The following is a 23,387-nucleotide window of genomic DNA, read 5'->3' as shown; positions in this document are numbered from 1 at the left end:
TCTAAGAGCAGGTTTCATGGGAAACATTGTACCAATATTGGCCATTTATTGAAAATCCTTATGCTTTGTTACATCAAACATCTGTCTATGTTTGAAATGTCTGTATTAGAAATTAGCAATGATTAATTCAACTATTTAATTATAGTTTCAAAATAACTATTTCAAAATCAATAATTACCCACATTTTCATTCTGCCTTCAGGAGCTCCTGACCTACTTAAAAGATTTGAGCTTTTATGGAATTCAGTTGAAAGTGTTCTAAGATTTCCTTAAAATACTAATTCTTAAAATTAGTATTTGGCATATTTCTATGGGAAGATGGATTTCTAGTTTTTGAAAATTAGAAAGATTTTGTACATCTGCAAACTCTAATATGAGTAAATGAACCAAACATGAACTTTTCCCTCTATAATCACCAGACTCCTTCGCTTGACATCCTGTCCATTAGCAGGTTGGTACTGCAAACATATTTCATTGAATGACCAATGCATGAATATTTGGGCTGTGTACAACCATTACTGATAACAAGTAACAAGCATTTCATTGTCACACGCATGTACACTCTTGTGACTTCTTCATTTTCAAGTAAATTCTGCAGACGGTTTGAGAAAGCAGCACAACCTTAAAGGAACTTCGCTCGTCTATACACCTCTGCTCTGAAGACCTGAAGCAAATGTAAGTCATCTTAACTATGATGCTTATCAGATCATCTATAATTATTTCCAGCGTGGAACAAAAGTCTCAAGTTTAACTTTGTGAAAGGTGACAAAATTTTTCAATTTTTCATGTTTCACACTTTGATGCCGTCATTCAGTTTTGATTATGGACTTCTGTTGAATTTAGTAGTTGCCTGAAGCAAATTATAGCTTTGTGAACACGTAGAAAATAATGAAATGAGGAATAAATAAGAGGCACAATATGTATTTTGGTCATTTCTGCCTTTTACAGCCTCACAGTATAGCTTCCTGTTTTTCCTTGTTATTTTATCGTCTACATCGTGTTTAACTGAAGCAGCACGTTGCAGCGCTGACAAACTGAAAACTACAGTGAGCCACAAAAAAATGACTTGCTCTTGTAGTGACTAGAAACACTAAAGCAGTATTACATGAGTATCTCCATCACTGAACATTCATAAAATTGGTTAACTTAATTGCTCCTTTATGCTTTATAAAAGGAAGTAATAAGTAATATATCCTCTTTATCCCTCATGAATTATAAATAGGGGTACTGCATCGCCCTCACGTGATGCTAACACACCCAGAATTTAATTTTGTTGGAATTCAGTTGAGTTTTCAACATTGATAAAGATCGGAAAAGAAATTTAGAGCCAGCAACACAATTCGCCATATGCCACAATTCTTTTAAAATCTGAGTTAATTAACGTTGAAAAGGACTGAGGATGTGAACTGTTTGTGATCTCCAGTTTCTGCATCTCCTGACACACAAAGATGACTGCAACTCTGACTCTCCTCATTGGCTGTCTGCTGCAAGGTGAGTTGATGTTCTTTCACATTTGGACTAAAAAAATTAAAAAACTATGACTTAAGCATTCACACCACAGCACAACAGTATCAGTAGTACAAGCCAGAGCAAATGAAGGACCTACACCTTCGAATTAAGTTCTAGTGCTCACATTTTAACGTGCCGACTAAACCTGAACCATTTCCTCATTTCTGTGAAGTAGCATTCACTTGTTGTTATTCACGTCTTGTGTTTCAGGTGCCCTGTGTGGACAGTTCAACGTCATTATGCCTCAGGCTATAGAGGTTCTCAGTGGATCCTGCGTGACCATCCCCTGCTCCTTTGACATAACGGACAAACATGAATTAAACCTAAATCAAACATGTAAAGCAATTTGGAAAAGAGATCAGATTACTGTGTTTGATAGCAGCATTTCACTTCCTCTAGAAGGACATTTAGAAGGAGACTTAACTAGAAAAAACTGCACTACAACCCTGAACTACATGCAGGCACAAAACAGAAAGTATTTCTTCAGACTGGAATGTGACAACGCCCTGAAATATAACTTTCTTGCACAAAAGTTAGAAATTTCAGTCAAAAGTAAGTTCTGAAACCAATTTAGTTGCTAGTTTCAGTTTTGCATTTATTGCATTTTGATTTATTTATTTATTTTTTTTAAAAAAGGAGAGGAATGATTCTGTTTATTTACTGACTTCCCACCAGATGCTCCACCCACACCGACTCTGACTCCGTCCACGCTGACGGTGAAGGAGGGGAGCTCAGTGAGTTTGAAGTGCTCTGCTCCAGCTCCCTGTCTGTCCCGTCCTCCAACACTGAAATGGACGCCCAGCCTGGCTGACAGTCAGGAGACACTGCAGGACAATCCGGACCAAACCAAAGTCATGACCTCTGTTCTGACCTTCACTGCTTCTTTCCTCCATCACAGACAGGAAATCTCCTGTACTGCCGTCTACAACAAACAAGACGGCAGCACTAAGTCTGTTGGCACTGGTTTAACAGTTGATATTTTGTGTAAGTTAATATGTCCTCTGCTGAAATCCACCATTACTAACATTGGAATTGATCTCTTGTCTCTTAGTTTTGTCAGCTTAGTTTAAATCAGGCCTGACATGATCAGTCCATTAATGCATCAGTCAATTAACTGTCATGAAGGTTGACTGTGTAAGACCCAAAAGCAGAGCGGTAGACAGAAACCAGTGCAAGCAATTTAGTGGTACATCGGGAGGACTACGAGGAATGGTAGACAAAGGGAGGTCAGGGAGACGAGGGAGGGACAGTTTTGCTGACTTACGGCAGGGAATCCAGGTGGAGAATAGCTTTGAGGTTCCTCAACAGAGGAGACAGAACCAAGATGTGAGATCAGGAGCACAGAACAGACCAGCAAGAGCAGAACAAGAGCCAAGACAACATATCACATGGAACAACTGGAGTGAAGGACCGGGCTTTATATACTGTGAGCTTTGATTGTTGATGAATCACAGGTGTGCAGGTGGGCTGGCAGCAGGAGGGGAGCAGGTGAACCACGCCCACTCCAGTCCAGTCAGGACTATTTGCCAATTTGACAACTTCGATATGTGAGGCCATGTTGTTTGTAGCTGTTTCTGCGCTTACAGAAAATAATGGCGGAAACTGCATTTCACTTTGCATTACGATGGTCTTATTATATCAGCACATCTTGTCATTCATTTTTGCTGACTTGATTTAACATGAGTCAGCTGGATTCTTAATTTGTCTGTCTTCTCTACATTCATTACAGTCGCTCCACGGATCCTGTCCTCCTCTGTTTGCACCAAAGCTGCAGACCACCTCAACTGTTCCTGTGAGACGGTGGGAAATCCCTCTCCCACCTCAGAGTGGTATTTGGACGAGTTACCCATCAATCACTCGGACAAGTTCACAACCAGCAACGAGTCTCTAAATGACACATGTCTGAGGAGCACCATCACTGTGAATCAGCCACAGTGGAGGGATCGTTCCACCTTGCTCTGCCGCAGCTCCAACTCTCTGGGATCTGCTACTCAGCGATTCCACGTCTGCAGCTTCAAACCTCAAACACCTGCAGAAAGTCACGGTCTGTCTTTGTGCTGAACATGAGTTCTATTGATCAGTCGGATGGTAATGATCGTGAACATTGGCAGTGATGCACGGTGATTGGCTTCAGTAAGAAGTTATGGGCCGGGGTGTTTTGCTAATGCTTGTTACTCATCTTTACTGCATGCTGCGGTCTGTGACTTTACCATCAGTGCCCGTCTCACTTAGTATCAGCAAGTATCCAAATACTTGTTCTTGTACTTGGTCTGAAGAAAAGCGGCTCTGGTGCATCCTCACCTCCTGCTGTGTGTTTACCATGTCGCTTTTAAAATGACTCAAACCAAATTTCATGAGAGAAACTGTTGACTAATACCTTCATTAATCCACCTCCTGTTTCCTGGACAACTCACTGGACAATCACTTCTTTATTCTAACCGTCCGCACTGCCCCTTGTATGTTTCAGACCTGGTGACGTTGGCAGTCTTCATCACCACAGCTGTCGCACTGCTAGCACTCGTATGTGCTCTGCTTTTTGTCATCAGGTAGGCTTGAGACAAAATGTTCAGAGCAGCCCTCCACATTTCTGTTCTTGTTTTATTAACTTTCTTTTGGACTGCTTTTGTAACTCTGAGTGCAGACAAGGTCCTGTCCAACAAGTCACCCAAACTGCACAGTGGATTTAATTTCTATTACATGATTTGGGAGATTTTCTTGTTTGCTTTCACTGTGATCAATGGTGTTGATTAATTAAACAAAGACTAATCAAATATACCCATGTAGATAAAATGTTCTGTGTTTTTTAGGGCTCAGAAGACTCAACGCAATCTTCTCAAGAGCATAGTTGCAATTAGCCAACTTCTAACAACTGGAGAGGGAAATGAGGTACTTAAAGCAAGGCTGTTTTCTACTTTAGGTAATTAAACGGATAAACAGAGGATCTGTACCACAGATGTTTTCTCTTTAATTGCAGGCTCCCAATGCAACAGAAGAGGACATTTATGTCAACGTCGATATGCCAAGACAGGCAGATGTTGCCCAGCCTGCAGCTATCTCCGAGCCAAACTTGCCAAGCTCTGAGCCAAACAATGCAGAAGAAGCCAGCTCAGAGACGAATGAGGAAAGTAGTGATGTGATATATTCTAATGTGATTTGGAAGAGCAAAATCAAGAAGAATGGAGAAGAGGCAGCAGACATGGATCAGGCTGGTAGCTCCTGTCTTGAGGAGGAGAGGTGCCTGGAAGGCGGCATGAGTGCAAATTTTGTCAGCAGCACGCTGGAGATAGGAAGCCTATCTAATGAGCTGGAGCCTAAAAATGTGAATCAGGAAGTGGAATGTGAATATGCCGAGGTTAAATTTCAAAATAAGAGTGCTATGCACACATAGATGACAGATCGCTATATTGCTGTGCCTCATTTTCTGCATGTTTTCTTGATTTTGTTGTTGTTAGTTTGACACAAATTTAAATGAACAGAATTGGGCTGCTTTGTTTTTAGGTTGATGGGTTTTTAAAATCTTGAACCTTTTGTTGGAAATGAACTGGTTGTAGATATAGAGGTACATAACTGTCTGCGTTATTCTTTAAATCTAGAGTTGCATGTGTTTATTCTTTCAGTAGCTGAACGTTCTTGTCAGTTTACAGTTTTGTTTTGAATATATCTTTTACTGCGTCTCACCTCTGCCACAGTGCTTTAGCACTGTACAACAAGTAGTGGTGTGTTTAATATACCAGATTTTGGAGACAGGCAAGAGAGCCTCTCTGTCAGACTCTCCCACCGCTGCAGATGACTGCTTTAAATTAGCTCAGCAAATTTCCTTTTTGAGACTGAATGGAACTGAAGGCGTGTAGAGGGGATTAGGTGGTGGTGAAGTGGTAGACCTGAGCACGCTGACAGATCAATGGGCCATCACGGATACAGTCATGTGGCAGCTACTGGCAAGGTAAGCCCTCTTGCCCATGCGACTCAAAGACAAATATGAATCCAGTGACTATTTTTTAAAATTCCCTAAACTACTACTTTTACTTACTTTCTGATGAAATGTTACAGCATAATGTAGTCGATACTGGTAATCAGTAAAAAGCATTTGGGGTTTTTTTGATATTGCAAAAAGTGTTGCCACGCATTTGCAATGCAAGGCTGATGTATGGTCCTTATATGTCGTAATACATTCTTGAAGAAACCTTAAGCATTAAAAATGGTTAAAGCAATATTTTTCCAATATGTTTTTGTCTCTAACATACAAAAGTCAAAGCATGGGCCATCTGTTGACATAAGATGAAATAAGATTTCAGGTACCTAAATTAAAGATTAAAGATAATCAACTTCTTCTTCCTCTTCCTTCCTCTTTTTCTTCTCCTTCTTCTTTTTCTTCTTCTTGACACACATCAAAGTCAGTGCAGACCGAAGAGTAACCCTGAGGTGGACAGACTGTCCAACGTTTATGAAGACAGGACAAAATTCGGCCGCTGGCAAAGGTGCAGTGGATGTGACTAATGAAAAAAAAAAAGTGAAAAATACTCCACTGGGATCAGACTGGGGGCTGGCAGAGACCACCTCACATCAAATTAGATTCATATCTTTTAACAGGTGCTGTGGATTGTTCTGTCTCTACACACTGAGTGTCATTTTCAAGTCTCCTCTTGCTTATCTTGCTTATATTCAAACTATACTTTCGACTTCCCACATTGTCTGGACCTGTAGCCCTCTTGCAGTAATTCCTACTTTAGTGCACTGCTATTAAACAAATGAATTGGTGCAATGTTTTTTATTGCACCAGTTTCTTTTCATACAGTCTAGTCAGACTTGAGAACGGCTAGTTTTTATCAATATTATCTTGAACGTATATTTCATATTGACTATTTTTAGCTGAATTTTAATAATAGTAAGAAGCAGAAGAAACTTTATTTGTATTGCACCTTTTATGCAAGAAATACAGCTCAAAGTACATTACAACAAAGAAATCATATGCACCAAGTGCTTCACATAAAAAGAGATCAAATTCAGTCATGACTTCTTCGTACATGTTACCCTGATATTATATATCGCAGATTCTCTTACTTAGATTACAGTGGTGGTGTTTTACTCGTGGAGAGAGTCTGTCAGTCGGCCTCTTTTTAACCTTGAGTGGAGCAACAGTATTAAGTAAGCAGATGACATGGTGTTCTTGTTCAACTGTGTCATTTAAAGAGCAGTCAAAGCTGTGAGATGATTTTCTGTGACGGATTTGAACACAGCATAAAGGGGTCCATGTTTATTTCCTGCTGCAGTGTTAACTGATGCTGCTGTAGATAGACAGGACAGGAAGGAAACCAACATTCAGGCTGTTAGCAGGCTACAGAAAATAGACATACTGTAGACTAAAGGCGACTGTGTACTGTATGTGCAGCTATTCTCTGTTCTGTTGCTGAAACTGTCTCAAACTGCTTTCCAGTGACGATGATGCCACACTGGACTTGAACTCTGAAAAGGATGGACATCTATGCGCATGTCATATTCTCTAAACATTTAGTGTAGGCGTAAGTTTGTATTATGCTGGCTCACGGCTTGATGAAATCCAAACCTAATTATCAAGTTCAGTGGGACAGGGACACAGTGGGAGGAGGCCTTTTATTAACATATCCGATATAAAAGTCAACATCAGCTTCAGTTTTGCATTTTAGTTAATATTAACCAACATGCGTGTGCTTGTTGCTCGGTATAAAATGGGTAGAGAGTCAGCCCAGCTGCAGTGTGACTCGCTGTTTCCAGTTTATTACACGTTATATCAGCTAATCTCTGAACTCACAGGTTATAAACTGGTTGTTTTTGATGAAAGGCGCAGCGAGGCAAACAACACAGAGCTTTAGTTGTGTTTTTTTAAAGCCTGAACATCTTTGAGCATCTCCTTCTCGGTAAGTCACGATGTTTACTTTATCACATTCATTGATATCATATCAAATGTTGCAGATCATTGTTGCTACTGAAATTCAGCATCTGGTGTTTGGAATGTGGGGCTGGGAGCTGAGTGTTCTGTGATCTGAGCCATAAAAATGCCTCTTTCCTGGCTAACTTTAGCCATTGTTGTATAAAATAGGCAGGGCTGCAATGCACAACTGAGGCGCTGACAATATCTATGAGAGTGAAACTAAAGATGTGGATTTGACCTATTTAAAATCAGTGATGTCTTTGATCAGATGCATTGATAAATGCTAATGTAAAGAAACCTGTAGCTAAACCAAAATGTATTCAGTCATTGTTTTGTGATTCATAATCTCTATTCATTAGCTCTCAGAAACAAGCTGCATGTTTCTCATTTGGACCACCTCATGCGGACAGATTCACTGATTTATCACCATTGTTATTGGTATAAAAATAATCTGAGATTTCATTTATGCTGATTGGTGTGTTTACTTCCTTTGGTTTAAGGTCAGAATGGATACACCATTGAAGAGTGAGGTTATTCTCTCAGTTTACATCGTTACCTTCCTGATAGGCCTGCCAACCAACCTCCTGGCTCTCTATGCCTTCAGTGTTAAGATCTACTCAAAACCACTGCCAACAGACATCCTGCTACTCAACCTCGTCGTCTCTGACCTGCTCTTTTTGATCGTCCTTCCTCTCAAGATGCACGAGGCGGCGTCGGACATGAAATGGAATTTGCCCCTCTTCCTGTGCTCTATCACCTCCTTCACCTTCTTCTCCACAATCTACACCAGCTCCTTGCTGCTGATGGCGGTCAGTGTGGTTCGCTATATTGGGGTAGCTTTCCCAATCGCATATCATCAGCTGCAGAAACCCGTGTATGCAATCGTTAGCAGTGCCGTTATCTGGATAATCTCAGCAGCACACTGCAGCATTACTTTCATTACCCAGCACGCCCCATCGCTGGCCAGCACACATTCCACTGTGTGCTATGAGAACTTCACAGAAAAGCAGCTGGAGATCCTCCTCCCGGTACGTTTGGAGTTCTTCTTTGTCCTCTGCCTTGCACCTCTTCTGGTTTGTATTTTCTGCTACTTGAACTGCATCGTGATCCTGTACAGGCAGCCCCGGATATCAAAGATGCAGAAGCAGAAGGCCATCGGCATGGCCCTGGGGACTCTGGCTGTGTTTCTTGTTTGTGTGATACCGTACAATGTCTCTCATGTCGTGGGTTACTTCCAGGGTGAGAGTCCAAGATGGAGGTACTACACCTTGCTACTTAGCACCTTCAACACCTGTATTGATCCCATCATATTCTACTTTTCCTCCTCCGCTTTCCGCTGCACTAGTGAGAAGTCCATTTTCAGGAAGGGTGCGCACAATTTTTTCAGAGCACGAAAGCAGGCCACAAGCTCTAGCTAAGAGCGAAATACATTTTCAATACAAAATGTCCATATCCAGCTTCAGCTTTATCATTGGACTGTATTTTACGGACATTATGGCAGAATTCATGATGATGTACTGATTGCTTTTACAGTTAATTTATAAAACAATATGATGTTGCTGGCCAGCGGGTAACAAAACGTCCTGCTGAGGGTAATCGATTCCTGCTCGAGGCCACAGTAGATCAAAACCACAAGACATGTTTGGTGCATATGCAAGATTCCAAATTTTATTATTTTACAGCAATCCGTTTTTGAACGGGAATTGATATCCTTTTCACCCACGACACATTATGTCCTGTTACTTTAACGTGGGCCAGCCACTCTTCTGCACTCATGCATTCTGTAGGCACACATGTAGAATATACCTGCACAACAAAACAAAGCTGGTGTTTGATTCACATGCATGTCAAGAGCAAGATAATGGCACAATAACTGTTAACAGAAATAACACAATAACAGAAAATGTGGTTTTCTTTTTTCTTTTTTTTTGTTACAAGACTTATTACTTCAGTCATCTGATGTAGCATATGTGAATCCTACAGAAGTGTGAGTTTTAAAATATAAAATGGGCACTTTCATGAGTGCAAAGCTGACAAGAGTGTACTAACTCATAACACACATTTGCATAATTAAAGCTTCAAGAAAGTTGAAGTGGGACAGCATTGTACTGGTGATCTCATGATTTTTTTCTGAAGAATTGACAGAGCTGATGTAAGAGTTTCCTGTTTGTAATAACTGTGTAATTTAGTTTGTTTACTATGAGCAAGATAGAGTAATTACACTGAAATGCTTTATTTGAACCAACCTGCAAAGAAGGTCATGAGCAGTGCCACCCAGCCTAGTATGTAGGACCAAGAGAAGCGCCAGTCACCAAAGCGCTTTCCCAGGAAGTTCACCGTCACCCCAGTGTAAATGGCCATTGCAAGCAGAACAAAGAGAGCTGGCACGGTGTGCAGAGAGGAAGACATATTGAAATCAATATCCATTGTAATAAAAGTCAGTGAGTTACAAAGTTCCCATGGCAGGCCTGGTAAACATGGTGATATGCAAATTACCAAACAGTGCATCATTCATCCACTATATGGCTGACGTGCCCTTGACTCACTTGAAACAAAGAACATGATCCCAGCAGCAAATGAGCGGTTGAACCTCTCAAAAGCCGAGAAGTGGGCAAAGGAGAGGATTCCTGCGATGATGCCAGCGAAGCATGACATGGCAGAGAGGATCATGAAAGCACGAGTGGCATTCCAGTAGGCTGAGGAGGGGTGAAATAAGGGAGAGAACATTTGAAATGTATGCGCAAGAAGATAAATAAAGATGATGAAGCTCTCAGTTGATATGAGCAGTTTGATACTAACATTAACTCAACTATTTCTACTGACCCCTTAAACACAAACTTTTCATTCTACTTGTGCCCATGTGCAGCTGAACTCACACAGCAGCCATCATTGACACTGTCATGCTGTTTGAGGGTAGACAGTCCTAAAACAGTGAAGGTATAATTGAAACGTACGTTCAGCTGTTGCACAGGGAAGTCTGTTTTCCCCAGAGTGGTATTTAAGTAGTAGGTCCTGGTTCTTTAACTATTTGCATTTTGTTTGATTTTAATACATTTTTCCCGTTGATTTCAAAGCACTTATTGCAAAACAAATAAAATTCCCATCAACCTCAGCTGTACTTTGTGTTTAATGAGTAGATTTTAGCCTGCTAACATGCTTTACTAACACGGTGAATAACACACCTGCTAAATTTTAGCAGTGTCATTGTGAGCATGTCAGCATTAAACTCAAAGTGCCGCTGCACTGCTTAGTGAAAGATGGGAATATTTTTTACAACCATCATTGCTGTCATTCTGCTTTGCCTGTGTGTCTTTCTCATCCCACAAAAGTCACCTCAAGAAATTCCTGTCGCTGTGCCAGAGCAGTAAGGACAGTCACCAGTGTATTCACAGATGTAGACACAGACTCTGGTGAGAGTTGCGGTACCTCAGGGAGACCAGATGGAAATTTTTAAGGGTCAAAGAAGACATTTTCTCACTTACCAATGCTGTCAGTCTGCATGTAGCACTTGCCAGACATGCAGTATCTCCACAGGCCCTGATGGGCAAAGCTGCCAGACAGACGATACTGCATCCAGTAGTCTGTGGCTGTGGAGACCACCAACAGGATGTTCCCCACAATGGCACAAAATAGGCCCCCTCCCATGAAGCTGTACATCATGAGTGACACTATAATAGTGGTTAAGGCTTTATGCACTGTGCAAAAAGAAAAGAAGATGGGAGTCAGAGGTGCAAGTGAACTTATGATAATCATGTCATTTCCTGTAATAGCTTTGTAGCATTAGCTTTAATGTTTATTCAGTGATAGGCCTAAAAGGATTCAGGAGACAGGAATAGCCTGAAGGAGTGGATGCAGAAGCAGGAGCTGCCAAACGCAGCCAGTCTGCTGTGATGCTGGCCAGCAAACAGGGGCTTATCTGAGCTACAGGTGGGGCACCACGATTAAAGTAGCTGATGAGGAGAAGACATTTATTTACAGTTCCTGTTCAAATTCACCCAGCAGGACTTCTTTAAACGTTGCTTTACCTCATGGCACCAGCGTTGAATTTATACTGCACTTCCTCAAAGACAGAGGTGACGCCTTTGAGACTAGTTGTGAGTGGGTCAGAAACATCTACAGTCCCTCGTTCAAGAGAGATGCTGTGTCTGTGTATGTATTTGTCTTGACTACGCAATTAGCTACAAAGCACAGAGGACATGTGAGAGCTGCTTGCTGGAACAGATTAATCATACCAACCACAATACAATCAGCTCATAGCAACGTGTGGTCTCTCTCTGTTTGAGCATGTTTTTTATACTACCTGCTGCCAAGGCACAAATAGGTACATTTCCTAGTTACACCAGACAAAACCCAAATCAGGGAATATCCTAAGAACACCACAGTCAGCTCACACAATGCTGACACAGACAGTGATGTCTGATACAAAGAGCTTTGAGTTAAATACTGAGCAAAGTTTTAAAACGAGAACAATGACAGTAGCTTCAATTAAAACAAATGGAATAATTTTTGGATGAATTAATCCAACTCCTAAACCTATAATAACAAGATAAAAGCTGTTTCCCTGTGCACCTGCACAGAATATAATTAGCCATAATCAGCACTTTTAAAGTGCGACCACAACAAATTGATAAAAACTTGCCACATTAAATCAGCTTTTTTAAATATGACAAACGTTCGTGTTAGTGACAACCTGCATCACACACATGGTTGGATGGAGGGCATATAAAACATATAAAACATACCAAAGGAACGAGGTAACTCTTGAAACTCAAGTTTGACATCAAGAAATGCAGGAACTGTATTAACTTTTATGGGTAATACTGAAATGATTGAGATTTTGAAAACTGCAAATCTAACACATTTATACAAAATAGACACAGTGCATCTAAATGATGGGAGCTACAATCCTGCAAGCTTGTTACTATCACATGGTGAAGGCCCTCTCGGCCCGCCTGTGAGACACGCACTCGTTGGTTAGCATGTCGACATATGCTTTCTACTCAATTATTTTTCCCAATTCTTAATCTCTAAATGGCATCAGCGATTCACAAAAGACCCGACATCATCTTACCTGAATTCCTCAGGATAAATCAACCCTCTTAAGTGTCAGCCTTTCCTCAGGGAAAGAGTGAAAGAGAGTGCAAGCCAGGAGTGAGCGAAACGTCAAAGAGGAAGCCCTAGGCTGAATTCCAAAAAGTTATCCCCTCCACTTTTCTGTTGATGGAGGCAAAATCCTTTAAAACAATCAGGACAGAACAAATGCACTTGAGCTGGTGGGCCAAAAGCCACGTGACTCTTTCACACTGAACTACATGGGAGCATTTTGGGGGTCAGGGGAGAGGGGAGGGGTGATGGTGTTGGGGGATGGGGAGGGTCTGGGGTATGAGGCCGCTGCACCACAGTCCTTGTCTGTTGTTCTATTAGGTATTCTGGAACTGTGGATGTGCAGAGGCTTGCAGTACTGCTGTGGTCAATGGAACATGCTGAAGCGCACACTTTCTTTCAGTGTGGCTGGGGTGTGGTCATGGGGACACATACACGCTTAGAACAGACACATGACCGAAGAGCTGCTTAATGAAATTAGAGAGCGTAATACATGCTCCCCCTAAATATGTAGCGACGTTATGGGAACATCGCACCCACAGTAAAAGGCTGCCCGGTAATGCATAATAAACATACGCTGAAAAACTTTATACTTATTCTATATTCTATATACTGCAAACTATTGTGCATGCATCAACACAATTCACATGGCTTGCACACTTTGTGAAGACAGTCACAGCTGCTACAAAGGAAGGGCTATTTGAGGAAAAAATCAAGTAATATGAGCTCAGCATCACATCTTAGATGGTCTGTGTTAATAATCAGCGAACTCTCTCTAAACTCCACGCAGCTACTGATGTGTTGAGTTTGCAGTAAAATGTTGGGGGTGCAAAATAATCCAAAAATCCAACTAAGATAAACTGTTTTTTTAAAAGCTTGTTTCATCCGAGGTGTGTAAATGCATACAGTGTGGAGCGTACTCGCCTCTCCCATGCTTATACCTAAGTTACAATGCAGGCTTCCTTTTTTTTGTTGATTTGCTTTTTCATCCACAATCTTCCAGGTGATTTTAAAAGTTACCTTGCGTTTGCTGTGGCATAATTACATATGATAGGATTACAGTACATGTCTGTACTATTTGCAAAAGGGCTGAAAGACACTAAATCAAAGGCTCTAAGTCAAACCTGCAGTCGACCGTTTCCACAGGGGGAACCTCCAAAGCAATGCAGCTAAAAGACGAACCGGGGCAGCGCGCCTGCAAACCATGCGACCAACATGATAGAAAGCGCTGCACTCAGGCTTAATGGCTGCCTTGTCTTAGTTAGATCACTAATGCATGCTGTATTATCATATGAACTACAATCACTTGAATCTGTCTTTGAATGTGGAAACAGGCCATGAGCATTACATAAAATCTTATCAACTCATGTAGGGAGGACTCTCACAGCCCGGCCCTGCCCTGGGCGTTCACTGGTGTGCAGAGTCAAATGTGTTCATTGAGTTTTCATAAAGTGAATATGAGGATTCGGACAGTCTGGTGAAGAGCTGTGAGAAGTCCACGCTTCATATTGTATCACAAGATGTAGCTGGAAGGCGATTTACCATCACATGCTGAAAACATGTTTGCACCAAACTGAGCCACTGTCATGTCCAGAGAGGTGTAGGGATGACGGGGACAGGGTGTGAATTAAGTGTGGTAACTTGTGGTCAACATACAGTATCTGTGCACGCTAAACTTAATATGTCACACTTTCCCTGACAAGCATCAGCCCTTTCCTCATTTCAACAAGTGCACTTCCTCAAAACGCAGGTCGAACACGCGCAGCTGATCACACTTCAAAATATAAACCTTTTTCACTGCAGTGTTTACAAATGATGCAGACGGACAACCTGTAACAGCACCAGACAACATGAACACCTTTTTAGCATGTAGTTGTTGCCACTGGGGTTAATTTCTGCATTATAAAACAGAGCAGTTGTAGAAGGTTTTTCCAGTCTTGTGTTTTTTTATTTTTGACGGTGGGGGCAAAAGTTGATCAAACTAAAGATTAATGAAAGAGAAAATTATCACCACTCACTGTGATAATTATTATTATCTATATTTATTGAAGTATTTCTATTGTGCTAGCAGCTGTTCATAATCTTAATGGGATGGGACGTCCTCAGTCCTGCACAACAGCTCCATCTGCTGCACAAATATATTAAAAAATCAGGTCACCATGATGGAAACATCTGTCACCTCGCTGAATGTGTGTTTCCTCACAGTTAACGTGGACTGTCTGCATCAGGGTAATGCATGTACTGTAACACTGCCTCTTAGCTCACATGAGTCCCTGGTGGCACACAGCTGTCCTCAGAGTGTGACCTGACATTAAAGCCACCACCTTTCCCTGATCCTCCAGCACAAGAAATAATCTGAAAGTAATGAATCTTAAGGTATGCATGTTTGAGAAAAATGAAATTTGAAGTGCTTATTTTAAAAGAGAGAATTTCATTTTACACCCTTAGATTTCAATTTTTTGCAAGCTGATAGCTATGTTCCTGGACCACCACCTGCAGAAAGAAAATTTAAATGCATGATTGATCATTGTGCTGTCTTGTTACTAAGGCCATTGTCAAGCAGTTCAGTCCTCCCTCTAAAGGCCTCTTCTAGCTTTGGACTTTGCATGCGCCTGTAGATAAACAGGCGATGAGAGGAGGCTTAAAACACAGACACTAAGTCGGATCAGGAGCGCTGTGTGCATTCGGGTGGGTTAAACAACAAGAGGCGATCCAGAGAGACGCGAGTCAGACACCTGCAGAGTACCTCTCCACTTGTCACCTACCACCACATCAGTGGAAACGGAGAAGAAGCTGATCAAAGTGCGAGCAAATGACAGAGAACAGACGCAGTGCTGAGACATACAGTATGAGGATTATGATGAGTACAACGTCCCTGAAGGAAACAAAACAGATCAGACATCCTTACAAATGCTTTATCTCATTATCCACCCGCTCATGGGCAGGACTGAACCCACCTACAGCTGCAGATCACTGTCATAAAGCATGTTGAGCACAGCAAAAGCTTAAAAATAGTCAATTTCATGAAATGGTTTTGCCAGCAGAGAAAAGCTTGAGCGACAAGGAAGTGAGGTCCTCTGGGAAAGCCTGCCGTCATTGTTCCACGAGGGACAATATGCTAATAATAAACATTAGAAAACACAGAAAAATATTCTGACAGTGAATGCTGGCAATTACTTTAAGCTTGAAATTGTTCTGCATTTTGAAATGTAAACATGATTTCCATATTCTTCACATTCAGTTAAATTTGTAATTTAAGACTGTGACATCTTAAAAATGAGATTGTCTCAGAGTCCATACTTTGATGCAATGTTTTCTCCACTGTCACGGTTTGTTTTTGTCTTTGTTTGCATGTGCTGTCAGACCAATCCCGTCACTTCGTCTGACACAGGATGAGTACTCACTATATGGAAACAAAACATCTCTGCAAACTCATGCACATTGTTGGTCGAAAGCGACATCAATTGTCATGTGTATCGTATGTCAACCATTCGCTTAGTTAACATAAGCCCAGTGTGTAGGGTGCACTCTATCATGTAGAGATACTAGAGATAAGTCAGGATGCTGAGAAAATCAGAAATAAAAATAGACGCAATCATTAGTGAACAAAGTGTGACGAAAAGTGTTCCTGAGCCCGTGTAGTAACATCCTTCATGTGTTCACAAAGTGGTGAACCTCGCTCCATCCTCGCTTGTGAATGACTGAGCCTTTCCAGGACGCCCCTTTCAGAATCAGAATCAGAATTCCTTTATTTATCCCTGTGGGGAAATTGTTTTTGTTGCAGTGCTCCATACACAGATAGAATTAGAATAAAATTAGAAAAGAAAGAGAAAGAAATATATTTCTAAAAAGCAAGTATAAAAAAACAAAATATTTATTATTGAGAATATATATATAAAACAAAATATAGCAAAGTCCAGGGGCCATTCAGAGGGAGGAGTTGTACAGGTTGATGGCCAAAGGCAGGAATGATTTCCTGTGCCGTTCAGTCTTGAGTTTTGGTGGGATGAGTCTCTCGCTGAACGTACTCCTGTGCCTGGCCAGCACATCATGAAGTGGGTGTGAGACATTGTCCAAGATAGTCCATAGCTTAGACAGCATCCTCCTCTCTGACACCACCATCAGAGTCACACTCCATCCCCACAACGTCACTGGCCTTGCGGATCAGTTTGTTGAGTCTGTTGGGGTCCGCCATCCTCAGCCTGCTGCCCCAGCATGCAACAGCGTAGAGAATAGCACTACCACCACAGACTCATAGAAAATCCAAATACCAAATATACCCAATCATGATACTCTCACCTGTTAAACAGGTGTTTTTGGAGCATTCCACATCTTTCCCAGTCTTTAGTTGCTCTTTAGTTGAAACGTGTTGCTGCATCAAGCTCAGAATAAGCAGATATTTACAAAAACAGTTTGTGACAAATGAAAGTGTATTAGTCTGTGTAAGTGTTCTGAACTGTTACTTTCTCTGTTTATACAGTGAATATTGATTCTACAGATATTTTCTAATGATCAAAAAATGAAAATGGCTTATTGAAGCCCTGAAATATAATAAAAATAATGCAGTGCAACTAATGCACATTATGCTCCAATAATATGCTGACACACCCGAGTACAGGATGGTTACAGTAGTGTCTTAAAGGAAGCATTATCAAATGGTAAAATTATAATGAACAAGAAGGAGGCGGTTAAGCTTTCTTGGATATTGAGCTAAATAAATTCACAAGCATGGCTTATACTTTGATTTATTATGAATAAATACTGTTACAACATAAGATGCAGATTAAACAGGAAAGTGATGCAAATACCCACTGACATAAATCTGACGCTGAACCTTATTTTACTTAAATAATAATAAAAACACAGGAAGGAACGTCTCACGCATTAAAAGAAAACACAAAAAACATTGCATGCTGTACAAAAATAATGCGCACATGAAAGCTGATTTTGGAGTTTAGACGGTCGTAGCAACTCTGACAGGCGGTGGAGGGACGAAGGAGGGGAGAGCCACTGATCTTTCAGAGGGAGTCTGGAAGAAAACAAGACAGTGAATTTACTGTAAATCCAAAAGAGTCCTAATCTACCACTCACTACTGCGCGTTCGATCCGAAAGGCTACCTGCTGTAATCTGTTGTAGTCAGGAGGAGACTTCAGCCCCGCTGTCAGCAGGTTATGAGGAGGCGAATCTGTCTGGGTTGTTATTGTCTGCGAGCAAGAAAGAATTCACACAACCAACCAAAATAACGTCAATGTGCAACATGTGAATGAACACATACTGTATCTGATGCATGATGTTTGGAGAGCAGTATGTATTTTACACCCCACCAGCTGCCCATCAGCTATGACCATCAGCTAGTCTGCCGGCACTGAAGCTGCACAGATAAATTCCTGAACATCTAATATGTCTGGCAGTGAAGTGACTCTGACCTTCTCAACTGCTCTGGACACTGGATATCGCGTCTGCCGACCTGCGAAGCGCAGAGAAAAAGTGAATAATATCTATCATAGATCTATCATGCCGCCATGTTTAAATACTTCACCTACTTTTGTTCTTGTAACAGTAGACACAGAGGTAGATGAAGCCGCCCAGCAGGAGCAGGAAGAGGAGGCTGCAGGGGATTCCAGCTGCAATGCCAGCCACGGCAGAGCCACTCAGCCCTTCACCTAATAATGAAAACAATAACAGTAATAAACTTTATTTGTATAGCAGCTTTCACACAGGAGCTGCGGCTCAAAGTGCTTTACACAAAAAAGCAGATAAACATGAAAACAGAAGCATCAAAGGTCTCCATACTCTCTTATTCCTTTAATACAATAGTATCACCAGGACAAATAATGGCAAAGACCCTCATATGGTGAGAAATGCACTGCTCTGACACATAATCTCACACTTGGCCATACCTGGACCAATTCTGTGGACCTCAGATGGCTCTCCTTCAGTCATAAGAGCTTTGGGGATGACCCGAAACCTGTAGGTCACTTCGGGGTCGAGGTTGAAGATGTCGGTGCTCCTGGCAGAACCGGGTTTCTGCTGGATGGTGTGAAATCGGTTTGGGGTGCCTCTAGTTCGGGTGCCATTGCGGTTTCTGCTCAGTAGGTCCGGTCCTTTCATCTGGATGTCAAACCCTTTGCAAAAGCACACGCAGTTCTGTTTGGTTTGATACTGACGTCAAAGCTGATCAGGCACCAGACCTGGAGGCGGTGACAGATGTCAAGATGACACTGATGGATGCGACAGGCCCGTGTGACCCGGAAAATCTTACTGTTATATTATGGACATAAAAACAGACCTAACGAAACCTGGCATTTGCTTTTCGCAGTACTTTCGTCTTGAAAATGTTTTTTCCCCAAACACAGCGCTGCTCAGCTAGAGGCTTCACACATTACACAATATTTACACCCCTATCTTCTCTGTTGAGTTTCTGCTTTCAGCACCGCGTCGGCATTCTTCCCACGGAGATCTGCTGAGACGAACAAATTCAAAACAGGAAGGCTGGGCTCACGTGTGACGTTAAAAGACATCCCTGCGAGGAAGAAGAATTCATTGCTGTGTTACCTGTAACGACAGAGGTAGGCGGGACCTCCCAGGTCAACGTGATGATGGTTCCATCTTGATTAGGGAACAAACTGGAATCTGAGACGGACGGTCCTGGAAAGAGAGGGATTGTGAGGGAGGGGGAGATGGAGAGAGGGCAGGAGGGTGGGGGGGGTGAGGGAGACTGGGAAGCTTTGTTTAAAGGGAAAGAGCAACTGCAGGTATTACTTAGCTCTCTGTCTGAGGGCCTATTGTTTCCTTTAGCTCTGGTAATGCTCGTATAGCACTCAAAATTAGAGGATGAGGGCAAACCAAGTCAAAAATGCCCCAAAAATAATCCCTGGACCAAGATTTTAATTTGTTGCTAATTGAATTCATTAACTGAGAAAGTAAAATGTGGTCTACAGAATGTAAGAAAGAAGTGATATCTTCATGTCATTGGTTTCATCAGAGAAACTGCCCAAAAGATGATATAAGGAATTTTTTTTATACACCAATAACTGATTATACAGATTGTTTGAGTAGTAAATTCAGCCTCACTCTGATGAACTGAAATTAACATTTCAGCTGGTTCGTGTGGAGTTAAATTTAGTTAAACACTTAAAAAATGTGTCACGTTACATGAGCTCATGTATCAAACACGCACAAAATAATTAGTAACTCTCGCCATCCGCTACATGTAGTAGAGCGGCAGCTGCATGAAATTAATATGCCAAAGCACGAGCACCTCATCAGTATTTGATTAACTGTGCGGTGACTTTCCACCTCTGCCTCATGGCGACTGGCAGCCAACAAACCAAGAACGGCCATTGTGCACCTCTTAACTGCACCTCCCTCGTCTGGTTGCCCAGTGGGTTGCGGCAGACGCACGTGTACGTCTGGAGGAGGAAGTTGCTGATGTTGTAATCTCGAATCGTGAGCTGCGTGGTGTCGCTGCTGATGTGGTGCGTCGTCCCGACGGCGACGGCCTCGCTGCCTCTGGACCATGACACCTCAGCCTCAGGCGAGGCCTCGCTCACACAGCGGATAGTCACCACTATTTTGCCGTCAGAGTCGACTGTGGTTCTCACAGCTGGCAGGAACTGCGCTGGACTACCTGGAAGATAAAGCTCTCGTTTGGCCACTGAGGTCACAACATTATGCGCAGGGGTTATTTTCTGAACGACGGATTGTTAAACTCACTTGCAGTAACGTTGCACTTATTCTGCTGGATTGGGTGTTCTGCCATGCAGGTGACAGTTTTCCCGTTGAGGCTATCCGAGGCGGTGATAGTCAGGCTGAAGTTTCCCGCTCCACTGCTCGTGTTGCTTAATGCTGGGAAAGACAGCTGGGCCTCTGGGGTTCCCCCCGACCACCGACAGTGGTACTGCAGGTCAGCGTTATTCACCGACTGCACGGAGCACATCGGGTTGCCCGGCGGCTTCTCTGTCCCAAGAGAAAATGGATCAGATATTATTAAACTGAACCAAGCAGTCTTCATTCATTCCTTTGGATCCATTGTTTTAACTACTATTTAGACAAATGAGTGAGAAGCATGTATTAACAAAATCTCAGCGTTTCAAGGACTAGGCAAAGCTGTCCTAATTTCAGTTTTATTCAGTAGGTTTATATAAAAAAAAGGTCTTTATATGATCAAAGACGGTTGAAGACTGTAATCCTATAGCTCTACTGAAGATATTAAAAGATTAAAATAACTTAAACAAGGCTTTAAAGTCTGGATATCTCAAATCAAAGCTGTATTTTCATCTTTCCTGGTGAAACCAAATCATCGTGTTCTTCCAGACATATTGAGGTAAATTAGAGACACATGCACTCCCCTAAAACTCCTGCTTTTCACACACCATAAATGTTTAAAGTCATGCTCTCTTGGCGCTTCTCTTTAGTCAGCTCGTTGAGCAGCGTGCATGTATAGACGCCTCCTTGGCTGGTCTGTACGTTTGTTAGATTTAGGACTCCTCCGCGGGAATCAGAGAGGGTCAGACCGCCGAACGCCCACTCGGCAGTCGGCTGTGGGAGTCCCTCGGCCTGGCAGGAGAGGCTCAGGGAGGCTCCTGACGCGTAGAAAGGCTGAGCTGGATGGGCTTCCAGTACGGGCACATCAGGTCCATCTACAACAGACCATGAAGGGTAATGAAATGACGGGATACAAACAGAGACGGCTTTTAGGAGGACGTGTCCCACTCAGAATGGATGCGGTGAAGGAAAACTCAACGCCATCGTTCTTACACAGCACAGTGACGTTCATGTGAGCTGTCTCACTGCTGAACGGGTTCGTCAGTGACACTGTGTAGCGTCCTGTGTAGCTTCGGTTCAGCCTGAGGATCACAAGGCTGCGGTTCTCCACCGAGTAGCGCGAGTTGGTGTTTATCTCGATGCCATTGAAGAACCACATCTGCTGCTCTACCACTCCTTGCTGCATCCTGTACTGCAGGGTGAACCGCTGACTTCCCTCTACGGCTAAATCAGGCTGCGTGCTCAGAGTCACGTTCTGGATGGTTTCTGTGAAAGAAAAGGCGATGAGGAGGGTGGAACAAGTGGATGAAGTGCTTAAACCATGTGGCTATTGCCCCTGTTTTCCTTTCAAATGCACCAAAGTGACGCTAATCCAGATTGAATGTGGAAGATAATCAAGTGTGAAACTTCCTGGATGCCGTGTTTGCTTTCCCTGACCACATTACACAGTGCAGAGGAAGCCACATACTAGCATCCCGGAGCTGGAAGGGAGTCTTAGTGTAATCCGTTTCATGCATTTTTAAAACATTACATGGTGTATACAGTCAAGAATTAAAGGTAAGAAACTAAAAATGTTGCAGCATATGTGTGTCTTGACTCAAATATATTGCATCTGCATAATCTTACAGTACAGTCCACCTTCGCTTGAGGAAACTGGGGAGCTGACCATGAACTTCATCCAGGCTGGATGCACGATTCAGACAAGCATTCAAAACCATTTGTGTGCAGGCAGCAATATAAACTGTGGAACAACAACATGTGTGTGATGGCATCAACAAGAGGTTCAGAGCTCAGGCGGGGACTCACCGAATACTTTCAGAGTGAAGTTAGTGAAGGATTTTCCCAGTCCAGCCTTGGTCATTTCCACACTGTAGTTAGTGCTGTAGTCAAGCGGCACATTTATAAAGGTAAGGGATCCATTTGGTTCAATCCTGAGCACATTCCTTCGGTTGGATGCGATGTCTGGGGGCGCAGGTGAGTTAATAGTCCATGTGACGACAGGTAAATCACTCATAAGCCAGGTAACTGCTGGGTCAGAGGCACCACTGAAGGACACAGCCAGAGTCACATTACTGCCAGCGACAGCATTGAGCAGAGGAGGGCCAGCAGGAGAAACCAGGAGCTCACAGTGCGCACCTGTCACAGCGGAGCCAAGCCATTCATTTAAGGAGGAAATATTCAGCTCTTTGCTCAATAAATCACTGATGGGCCTGTGAGCTACACAGCTGATGCAGTAAATGATGACATGAGGAAACTATCCTGTCTGTTCCTACTCACATAAACAACAATCAAAAGAGTAAATATGGTTCAAATGAAAGTGGACAAATATTAGTAAGAGACACACAAATGAGACAAAACAAAGCGAAGGAAAGAAGAGTCCAGCTCGCAAATTAAAGCCTGGACTTTAGTTTTAATCTCACCTTGCAAAAAGAAGTTTAGTAAAATGGGCAAAAAAACTGCGCTTAATCTGCTAAATTCACCCAGCAGCGTCATTTTAGAGGAGCGGAACGACAGCCGAGCCTCGGCTGGTCCGAGGAAGGAATCAGCTGGTTTTCACTGCTGGCAGATGGAAACACAGGTGAAGAAACGTCCTTGGCGTCCTGGACAGCAGTCACTGAACCACCTGCCGTTCCTCCGCTGCGCTCTCGAGCTCAAGTTGTCGGCAGGGCGCCTGAGCAGCTCACCTGACAGGTACAAAGCGTCGATTGTGCGCGCGAGGCCACGCCCGCCCCCTCATGCCGCTTCTTTATTTCTGTTTCTGGGGAAGCTGATGTTGTTTGCCTTAAATAGGGGCCATGATGATAAGTAATGTCGTTCTGTAGCATCATGGGGTCTCTGTGCTGGACTTGAAGGCTCCTCAAGAGTCAACTTGACAAACTAATGTGAGAGAGTTAACTGACCCTGGACCTGTTAAATGACCTTCATATTTTATATTCTCTTATAGACCGAAGTGTCAGTTAATTAGGTACATCCATGTACCGAAAATAAAATGTGGAGACCTAAACGGTTTAATATCAAATAAATATTTCTAAATAAATACTAGTGTTCTAATACAATTCAAGTCAATATTCCTTTATTCGTCCCGCGAAGGGAAATTCCA

General features: G+C 42.5%; 4 protein-coding genes across 4 annotated transcripts; 2 read left to right on the top strand and 2 right to left on the bottom strand.

Annotated features, from left to right (window-relative positions):
* The first annotated feature begins 1,447 nt into the window (after positions 1 to 1,447).
* Positions 1,448 to 4,896, top strand: LOC139334195 (sialic acid-binding Ig-like lectin 13). Its single transcript, XM_070966954.1, has 7 exons — positions 1,448 to 1,490; positions 1,719 to 2,060; positions 2,184 to 2,492; positions 3,238 to 3,552; positions 3,976 to 4,054; positions 4,316 to 4,394; positions 4,483 to 4,896. The coding sequence occupies exons 1-7, from the start codon at positions 1,448 to 1,450 to the stop codon at positions 4,894 to 4,896; spliced, it is 1,581 nt and encodes a 526-aa protein (XP_070823055.1).
* A 3,026-nt stretch (positions 4,897 to 7,922) lies between these two features.
* Positions 7,923 to 8,834, top strand: LOC139334194 (free fatty acid receptor 2). The gene has a single exon (XM_070966953.1). The coding sequence runs from the start codon at positions 7,923 to 7,925 to the stop codon at positions 8,832 to 8,834; it is 912 nt and encodes a 303-aa protein (XP_070823054.1).
* A 326-nt stretch (positions 8,835 to 9,160) lies between these two features.
* On the bottom strand, positions 9,161 to 11,076 carry lim2.5 (lens intrinsic membrane protein 2.5). Its single transcript, XM_070966997.1, has 4 exons — positions 10,899 to 11,076; positions 9,963 to 10,112; positions 9,663 to 9,797; positions 9,161 to 9,222 (listed from the first exon to the last, which is right to left on the bottom strand). The coding sequence occupies exons 1-4, from the start codon at positions 11,074 to 11,076 to the stop codon at positions 9,161 to 9,163; spliced, it is 525 nt and encodes a 174-aa protein (XP_070823098.1).
* A 6,173-nt stretch (positions 11,077 to 17,249) lies between these two features.
* Positions 17,250 to 22,908, bottom strand: vsig10l (V-set and immunoglobulin domain containing 10 like). Its single transcript, XM_070966786.1, has 12 exons — positions 22,708 to 22,908; positions 22,094 to 22,423; positions 21,281 to 21,553; positions 20,896 to 21,162; positions 20,237 to 20,479; positions 19,872 to 20,150; positions 19,076 to 19,168; positions 18,421 to 18,645; positions 18,064 to 18,183; positions 17,947 to 17,987; positions 17,638 to 17,724; positions 17,250 to 17,548 (listed from the first exon to the last, which is right to left on the bottom strand). The coding sequence occupies exons 1-12, from the start codon at positions 22,778 to 22,780 to the stop codon at positions 17,474 to 17,476; spliced, it is 2,106 nt and encodes a 701-aa protein (XP_070822887.1). The 5' UTR covers positions 22,781 to 22,908; the 3' UTR covers positions 17,250 to 17,473.
* Positions 22,909 to 23,387: the final 479 nt, after the last annotated feature.

The sequence above is a fragment of the Chaetodon trifascialis genome, chromosome 7 (genome assembly GCF_039877785.1).
Source record: "Chaetodon trifascialis isolate fChaTrf1 chromosome 7, fChaTrf1.hap1, whole genome shotgun sequence".
NCBI classification, from domain to species: Eukaryota; Metazoa; Chordata; class Actinopteri; order Chaetodontiformes; family Chaetodontidae; genus Chaetodon; species Chaetodon trifascialis.
The sequence above is the reverse complement of the archived record's forward strand: the minus strand, read 5'-3'. Positions and strand labels throughout refer to the sequence as shown.

Coding starts and splice junctions, on each gene's coding strand:
- LOC139334195 (XM_070966954.1), top strand. CDS start 1,448: ATGACTGCAACTCTGACTCTCCTCATTGGCTGTCTGCTGCAAG. Junction 1,491..1,718: donor CATTGGCTGTCTGCTGCAAG/GTGAGTTGATGT, acceptor CTTGTGTTTCAG/GTGCCCTGTGTGGACAGTTC. Junction 2,493..3,237: donor TTTAACAGTTGATATTTTGT/GTAAGTTAATAT, acceptor CATTCATTACAG/TCGCTCCACGGATCCTGTCC.
- LOC139334194 (XM_070966953.1), top strand. CDS start 7,923: ATGGATACACCATTGAAGAGTGAGGTTATTCTCTCAGTTTACATCGTT.
- lim2.5 (XM_070966997.1), bottom strand. CDS start 11,076: ATGATGTACAGCTTCATGGGAGGGGGCCTATTTTGTGCCATTGTGGGG. Junction 10,113..10,898: donor CATGCAGACTGACAGCATTG/GTAAGTGAGAAA, acceptor ACCCCTCCTCAG/CCTACTGGAATGCCACTCGT. Junction 9,798..9,962: donor GATCATGTTCTTTGTTTCAA/GTGAGTCAAGGG, acceptor ACACCGTGCCAG/CTCTCTTTGTTCTGCTTGCA.
- vsig10l (XM_070966786.1), bottom strand. CDS start 22,780: ATGACGCTGCTGGGTGAATTTAGCAGATTAAGCGCAGTTTTTTTGCCC. Junction 18,646..19,075: donor GCCTACCTCTGTCGTTACAG/GTAACACAGCAA, acceptor GCTTTTGCAAAG/GGTTTGACATCCAGATGAAA. Junction 17,725..17,946: donor TGTCCAGAGCAGTTGAGAAG/GTCAGAGTCACT, acceptor TCTTGCTCGCAG/ACAATAACAACCCAGACAGA.